Source organism: Cannabis sativa, chromosome 3 (genome assembly GCF_029168945.1).
Source record: "Cannabis sativa cultivar Pink pepper isolate KNU-18-1 chromosome 3, ASM2916894v1, whole genome shotgun sequence".
In the NCBI taxonomy this organism is placed as follows: Eukaryota; Viridiplantae; Streptophyta; class Magnoliopsida; order Rosales; family Cannabaceae; genus Cannabis; species Cannabis sativa.
In genome coordinates, this window is record NC_083603.1 from 2,945,821 (window position 1) to 2,954,660 (window position 8,840).

At 35.2% G+C, this 8,840-nt stretch overlaps 1 protein-coding gene across 1 annotated transcript; it reads right to left on the bottom strand.

Annotated features, from left to right (window-relative positions):
- Window positions 1-1,384: 1,384 nt before the first annotated feature.
- On the bottom strand, window positions 1,385-8,578 carry LOC115709917 (vacuolar sorting protein 3). Its single transcript, XM_030638175.2, has 14 exons — window positions 7,533-8,578; window positions 6,602-6,877; window positions 5,631-5,827; window positions 5,228-5,369; window positions 4,135-4,407; window positions 3,974-4,046; window positions 3,796-3,844; window positions 3,367-3,655; window positions 3,208-3,263; window positions 2,849-2,917; window positions 2,638-2,749; window positions 2,465-2,554; window positions 2,153-2,323; window positions 1,385-2,031 (listed from the first exon to the last, which is right to left on the bottom strand). Exons 1-14 carry the CDS (start codon window positions 8,508-8,510, stop codon window positions 1,939-1,941), a joined length of 2,868 nt encoding a protein of 955 aa, XP_030494035.2. The 5' UTR covers window positions 8,511-8,578; the 3' UTR covers window positions 1,385-1,938.
- Between the last annotated feature and the right edge of the window lie 262 nt (window positions 8,579-8,840).

The following is an 8,840-nucleotide window of genomic DNA, read 5'->3' on the forward strand; positions in this document are numbered from 1 at the left end:
GCTTAACAAATATTAAGTACTTATGCCATTAAATACAAATATTATGTTGATGCCGTTTACAAACTTAAAACTTTGTATTTATGCTTTATTTACCCAAATAATAATAAAAAAGTTTGGATACCAACATAGAATGTTAAATCCAGTACTTACTTTTACATGAAGAAATATGATATATCAAGTTCTTATAATTGCTCATATAGGTTTTTAACCTCTTAAGCACATGGGTTATTATTAAGTGGTGCTAAACACCACTACTGTCTTATAGCATTGCTTATTATATATTATTAAATTAAATTAAGATTCCATACTCAACATTTCTGCATAATCATATTCTCCACAAGAAAGCTCCCTCATAATTCTTTTCATACAAGGAAAATTTGATTTTCTATACTTAAAAGTTTTCAAAATTTTTTTTTTGAACCAATACATTTTATACTATGAAAAATATGCCTACTTTACCTAAATCCCAAAATTACCCCTCTCAAAATCCCACACCCATCAGCCCTCTCTCTCTTTCGCCTCTCTTTCTTTCTTTCTCTCTTTCTCTCGGTGCCGCACCCACAGACCCACGGCAGACCACCCACGCGCGTCAACGCTCGAACCATTTCACGCGCACCTTCAAATGCACCACCACGGCTCACCTCCACCACCCACCCTTTGTCTTGCCCCCTCTCCTCTCTTCGTCTCTCTCTCTCTCGAACGGGAAAAAAAAAAAAAAAAAAAAAAAAAAAAAACATATGGTTCGATGGTCGGACCACATGGTCCGATGGGGTCCGACCAATCGGACCCATCGACCATGTGGTCCGACCACCATGTCCATCTCTCTTCGTTTTCCTTAAAAAAAAAAAAAAATATATATATATATATATATGGTCGATGGTCGGACCACATGGTCCGATGGGTCCGATTGGTCGGACCCCATCGGACCATGTGGTCCGACCATCGAACCATATGTTTTTTTTTTTTTTTTTTTTTCCTGTTCGAGAGAGAGAGACGAAGAGAGGAGAGAGTGACGTGGGTGGGTGGTGGAGGTGAGCCGTGGTGGTGCATTTGAAGGTGCGCGTGAAATGGTTTGAGCGTTGACGGCGTGGGTGGTCTGCCGTGGGTCTGTGGGTGCGGCACCGAGAGAAAGAGAGAAAGAAAGAAAGAGAGGCGAAAGAGAGAGAGGGCTGATGGGTGTGGGATTTTGAGAGGGGTAATTTTGGGATTTAGGTAAAGTAGGCATATTTTTCATAGTATAAAATGTATTGGTTCAAAAAAAAAATTTTGAAAACTTTTAAGTATAGAAAATCAAATTTTTTTGATAACTTCTTTATAAACTATCACTTTTCACCCATTGCTCTAATAAATAAATATATATACTAATAATAATCAAGACCAAATATTCAAGAAACCAAATTTGGCAAAATGGATAGTTCTTCTATGCCACAAAATTATTAAATTTCAACACTTTATATTGAACAAATTTTGTCAATAAGTTGTGTACTGTTTACAGATTAAAAAACTCACATCTTAACTGATAATAGATAAGCCGCCGAACTGTACAGAATGCTGTCTAGAGATATTTTCTATAACTTAGTTTGCAATGTCATGTCTAGTAAATTAGTTCTGATTATATGCACATGAAAAACCAAATGAATTTCAAATGTACATCTTTATCTAGATTTACTATATCGAGTAAAAATCGCACCTTTGTTTCTCTACGACTTATTGCTCTGCGGTTTCTCCTGCTCTCGGTTATTTACTTTCACAACAGCAGGAACATAACTACATTGAGCTTTGCATAATCTTGACTGAAGAGCTTCGACACGGTCCTCTCTTGTCTGTTAAAGTCTGAAATTCCTGATCCCGAGCTTGAGAAAAGACGACAAACTAAAGGTGGACAAGTCTGGCATTTGACTTTGAAATTCCTTTGATCATATTGTTAATTTCTCCGAATCATCTAGTCACGAGCCAGCCTGGTTTTACTAGTGTATCTCGCTTAAAATCGCGACCTGTAACTGAAGTTGATTCTCCCTGTCGACGAAAACACTGCACAACAAAGGATATTCACTGCTCAAAACATGAATCCTAAAAGCTAAAACAAAAATATTTGGAAAGTAGAATGAAAAGAAAACCAATTTCCAATAATGATATATTACACTCTGCCAACCTTGTAACAGACAATGGTGTCATCTGGATACATAGCAAAGAGTTTTGTTCCAAGGCGAGCATGACACGAATCACAAAGGCTCTCGTCATTGATCTGCACGTGCCTTGACCTTTCTTCTAATCTCGCCAATCTTGCATCAGTGTGCAAAGCACGAGATAAATTATGCACAATCTGAAGCAAAAAGATCACCGCACGGTTCAATTTTGTCGGAAAAATAAATGCTAATAAAAGGGTCATTTTTTTAAAAATAAATTACTATAGAGACCGTAAGGAAAGGCTAACAATAAAATCTCAAGCTTTTAAAAAATATACCTGTCCTTGGCGATGGTGATGGAGCCGAGCTCTCAACATTCTTAATATTGTTTCAGAGGCAAGTTGAAGAGGCATATCAGAAGACAATCTCTGCACCATACAAAACAGATTTTTACTGAGTTTTAATGATTTGCACTACGACCGCCATTGATAAGGAAAACGAAAACAGATACCTCTAAGACTTGTAATGGATCCAGAGACTCTCCGTGATTGTGGAGAAGGCGAACAGCAGCCTTAAACATAGGCTCCTTACCATCTTGTGGATCCAAATACATATCAAGCAACCTGAGGTCATTAGAAAAATCGTGAGGCGAAAACAAATCACAAATATCCTTTGAATGTATGTGTATTTGTACGTGTGTGGAAAGGAGAGAGAACACTAACTGCATGTAGGCATCGGGTCTCCCAATATCAGCACAATACTGTTCGGCAGCTTCACTGTCTTCCAGCTTCCTGATTCAGGCAATATATAATGGCATATCAATTTGGAAACATCCAGAAAAAAAAAATATACTATACTTGTAATTCAAATCCTTAAATTTCGGTTAATTTTATTTACATATCGTCTTTGAATATAAAATCACGAAAGGTGATTTCATTCACTCTTGAAATATAAGGGTCAAGCAATTATCTTACGATAACACAAACTCAAACTACAAATCTGAAGAAAAAGGAAAATTGGTTGTCATTTAGAAGTAAAATTTTAACACAATTAAGCTAGTAGAAAGCAACAACAAACTTACAAGGCCAAGATCTGTAGCACCAATGTCTCTTGCCCTAGCTTTTTGTAAAGAATCGCCTGTTTGGTGAAATAAGAATTTATAATTAGAATTTTAGGACAAGTAAAACCAGGTGTGACACTAACCAAAGTCGATAGGAGGAATCAAAGACTTATTACTAACCTTTTCCCACCAAAGCTCTGATCCTTCAATCAAATCAAGGATCTCCTCTGGATCATACAAGTCCGAAGACTGTAAGAATGTTTGGAGTCTTTCACGAACAGGAGTTTCAAAAATAAAACTTGTTCTGGGATCAAAAACTGTTGTCTCCTCTATCCTTCCAGCATCAGAGTTCTGAGAACTTGTTTCTACCTCTAAGGTTTCAATCGTTGATTTGGCGAGGGAAAGTGCATATAATGTATGGAACCGAGTGTCACAAGAATCTTGCTCTTCAATCAACCACTGAAGGTACCTATACAAGAACAAAGAAGCTCAATGCTAAACTTTGGCCACCGCAAAAGTAACTTAATTTAGTAACCTTGACAATAGTTCCTATGAATCCTATCTGCATGAGTACATACATTGTTGGTACAACACATGAAATCAATATACCTTTGAAATATCTCTACTTTCGACGGATCAATAGCTGCAATAACTTCATCTGCAGACAAGAAATAAATGTGAGCATATAATTTACAAGGTATCAGGCACGAAAACAAGTTCACATTATATGCACGTGAACCAAAATCTACAAGGGCAGGTCATGTGTAATTTTGGAGAATGATTTCACCTGGAGGAAGTTGGTTTTCTCGTTTTTCTGACGTTAAAATCTGAACTGCGAAAACCTGATTGATATCTGCAATCTAACAAGACAAAACGAGCACAAGGTTAGCCCCTTTTGCTTGTGAATCATAATACCAATATAACATAAGAGAGTTTCAAAATATGTACCCATCCAAGATGTTGAAGAACAAGGTCTGCATCAGATGACTCCTCAAGAATCTTGGATGCCTCAGCAGCAGCAGTCTCCTTACCAGCAAGAACCTGTGTACCACTATCATCTAAGCTGCTCTTCAGAGAATTATCTTTCCAAAGGCCTGAAGTATAATTTCGAGCAAGAATACGCCAAATAGCAAGTGCCTTAGAGCTCATTCCTCTACTTGCATATAGGAAAGCAAGTGTCCGTAAATGCCCAGAATCACCTAATAGAGTTTCCAACTCCTCCTGCACCGTCCATGTAAGTTGTACAGTCATCCTTCAAGCAGGCTGTCTCTGTTTTAAAATGCATTGGACTTACTAAGATTTCCCTGTTTACTAACAACCTCTCACAATGCAATATATCGAACCCTACATTGATCTAGATCTCCACAACTAATTATTGATAAATTATTTCTATAAACACATATTCCCTTTATGTTGGTTGAAGTCCCTAAACTACCATATAGGTGACAATTCTAACATATATAGTAATTCAACCTATTTCTCCACATCCACCCTATCCACACAACTATAAAACTTTAGTGGGTGATATGAACTATGAAGATAGTTTCACCACGACCCTCAATATAGCCTCCTATCATTCTTTCTATATATTCATCCACCCATAAATTTGATTGAATGTTTTATATTCTTATGCAAATAAGGGAGAAATATATTGTAAATGCACAATGCAAAAGGATAGAATCTCCTTAACTGTCTCCATGGAGAACGAAAGCTAGATTTACATATAAACTCTGTGCCTTAGCAAGTGATCACTAAGGCAGTTAGTGTAAAACTTTACTCCAGCTACATAATCAATCTCTATACTTGCTCGGTTATTGTTCTTCTCATTAATAAAATGAAATCACTGAAAACCTTTCTTACAATTCATCTAGTGCGTATAAACTATTTTTCTATATTGGAAAACTTGTCATATTTCATCATTATTTCATTTATATATAATAATGTACGTAAGAATATGTGAAATACTTTATGATTGAAATAAATAAGTCTTAATGTGAAAAGGTTAACTGTACATGCTGAAATGAAAGTGCTAAAAAAATACCACAACGCAAGAGTTTGCAGCCGATGCCAACTTCTCCATGTCATCCACACTATCTATAGCTCTATAGAGGTACATTAATAGTGTATCAACTCCCTCTTTTACTGATGGAGTCAGCTCTTTATTGCGAGAAACCTCCAAGTACCTATAGCACATATCTATATTGTTAAAGTATATTTGGAAAGGAAATATTTGTTCAAAATGGTTAAAATAACATTACTACTTACTAACACATAAAAGAGGGTATTGAAACAAGGATAAATTAAACTGTTAAAACAGTGACCATGAACACCCTAAAATAGAGCAAAGTTATAAGCTAGATAATACTGTTAGTACACCACCTAAGTAAAGGAGAAGAAGAAGCAAATGCTAGATCAATTATATGAAAATGAAGAACTGCACAGACCTAATCATTGACTTGATGGCAGACTCCAATATATAGGCTCGGCTTGGTGGGTTTGAAAGAAAATCATCATCAACTGAAGTTTCCACTCCTGCCTTTCTAAGAAGTATAGCCCTTTGGATAGCTGACAATCCTTCACCTACAACATCTTCCAGAGGTGCAGGGGGAGGATGCAAACCCCAATACCGGTTTCTTGGAACCTTAATATCACCAAAATACAAAGTAATAAATCAAATAAATTCAAATGCTATAATTCAAAGTTTAGCAATATCTGAAATTAAAGTTGATATACAAAATGGAGAAATTGTCTTTTGCATAATGTCGGTATGAGGAAGAACGAATAACATGAAAGTAAATCAATAACCAAAATTCTCTTTGAGATGGTCTCTAAGTACATGTTTATTTATTCTGCTACAAGAGTACAACACATTTTTTCTAAGAAAAGGTTACTTTAATCCAACTAGCTTCAAGAATAAAATAAAATATAGTTTCTGAGGTGTTACATACATCATATCAATAATGTTACAGCAAAACAAAAATGCCCCCTTCCCAATTATCATGTCAAACATTTTAAAAACAATGAGCAAATATTCAAAGAGAGTGCTTCCCCTGTATCCTTCCAAAACCAAAATTCAATTCATTTCAAGAGAAAAAAGACATTTTGACCATTGACATTACAATGAAATATGAGGACGTTAGAAAGCAAGCCCGGTAATAAACTTCCTGTTTTTCTATCCTATCAGCTCTTTCATGTTTTTGACCGTTGACATTACAATGAAATTGCCAACACGCAAGACTCTTAGGGCATTGAGATCAATATAACATGTAATATCCTATAATTTCTCAGTAAACACAACAATCAATTTGAAGAATTCAAATTGGAAAGATGTCAAAAAATTACCTATCTTCCTAATTTTTCACTTCCCTCTTTAGTTTAATGACAAAAAATGACAACAAAACAATAGAGAAAATACCAGTAATGACCATCGATTTGGATCTCGCATTATGAATGGAAACAATTCAGAAGGCTGTAAGATATCAGAGAGCAGAAAGTGATTCACTGCTTCCTCAAAACGCAAGTCAAAAATCAAGAGAAACCCCACTTGAGCATGTACAAAGGAGACCATGTTCTTTGTTATTTCACCTTCACATTCAAGCTCCTCAACTAATGCAATAGCTTCCTTGAAGTTCTTTTTTCTCAAAAGGTCTTTAATTTGTTCTTCGGGAGACAATTTCCGATAGCACATAACCTAAGTATTTAAAACATAATAAAAACAATATATCACAATAACATTAAGCAAAGAATGCGAATAAGTGAAGTTCATATATCACTCCAGTAGGTGTGGCAATCATTTACATATACAGAAAAGCATAAAGTTCATAAACTCTTCTACCGCGAAGTTTTGTACAGCTACTGAAATCTAATAGACATACAACAATTAATTAATTTAATCAATGTCTTTAAAAACATTATCTTATCTTGAGTGAAAGTTTCTAAAACAGAGTAAAACATATCTTTGATGTGCAAAGGATGCTTTTTTTGGAACACAATGATGCCATAAGGCTTAACAAATGGGATATCATACCAAACAAGCAAACAATTATCACAATTCATCCTAACATTTACAGAATTAATTTCACATCATTCTAAAACAGCTAAATTTTTTGTATCTGAAACCAAAAATTTACAGAGCTATATACTAAACAGTTAATCCATCTTTCCTTTTCATTTTGTACATCTACTGAAATCTAATAGACATACAACAATTAATAAAACATTATCATTGTCTTCACACAATACAAACAGCTTAAATTTATTTTTATCTGAAACCAGAAATAGGTAAATATGTGTAAAATAAAACTCATAGAGCTATATACTAAACAGTTAGAAACAATTTCACAAACCTTGGTAGGTGATGCAACAACAAAAAGTTCCCCTTCCGAATCTTCCTCATCTGCAATAATACAAGGCCCACCAACACTCTCACCACCAAAACTAACTCTCTGAATACAAGTACCCGATTTCTTATGATACAAATCCATCTTTCCATCTTTAACAGCCACAATATATAAAGACACCTCTCCAATCGAATCCGGGTCTAACCGAAAAACAATGCTCCCAGAAACTGGTTGCCCATCAGCATTAACTACCACACCAACATTGTCCACCAGCAATAGCACATTCCAATCTTTACATAAAAGTTTAAGCTTTGGCGAACTAGAAACATCAGGCAATGAAAATATCACACCACTCTGTCCACTAACACAAGAAACTAAACTATACCCATTAGCAGTACCAATAATTATCGAATCATTAAGCCAAACCATAGTCGAAATCCCATCAATACACTGATAATCCTTAAGAATCGAATAAGAAACATTTAACTCATCAACATTTGAATCAATCCCAACCAAAACCAATCTATTACCAACAACAACAGCAAAAGCATTACTACCTTCACAATTCAACCCATTCAATTTATTTTCACTACTTCTCATCCGCTTAGTAAAAACCCTAACCCCTTTCAAAAAACTCAATCTTTTCGAGGGTTGCAACAAAAACGAATCGTACAGATACAAAAACTCACCGGAAAGAACAATAACTTTCCCAATTCCACCAAAAACCTGTACGGACTCAACCGATGAACCATCGTTGACTGTAACGGAACGAAGGAGAGAGAGTTTGGAGTGATCGGGGTTTGCAGAGAGTAAAAGAAGGGTGCCGGAGTTGGTTCCGAGGTAAATGAGAGTTTGGGAATTTGAGAGATTGTAAAGAGCAATAGATCGGAATGAAGTAGTGGGTGGAGTGAGGTGGAAATTGGAGAGAGGTTGGAGGACTGTACGAGCCCTAGAATTGGGGTTGATCGCCATGGGAGAAGGCATTGATGAACTCCGTTCTTCACGCCTTCAATTTATCACTTCTTTTTGCTTTTGTTTTTTTTAAGGTTACACTTAAATAATTTTTAGTAAATTCCACCAAAAACTCTTAGTTTTACTTTGTTAATAATTAATTCATAAAATTTAAATTTTGGCGGTAAAATTTTTAAAACTCGTAATCTATGAGCAATTTACTATTTTTATCTTTATTTAAGTGTTAATTGTCATGTTAAATTATTATGTGTATACAATATATTATTCGAGTAAATACATTATACACGTAGTATAATTTTATTAGGACAAGTAAATAAATATTTAAAAATTAAAATAAAATTT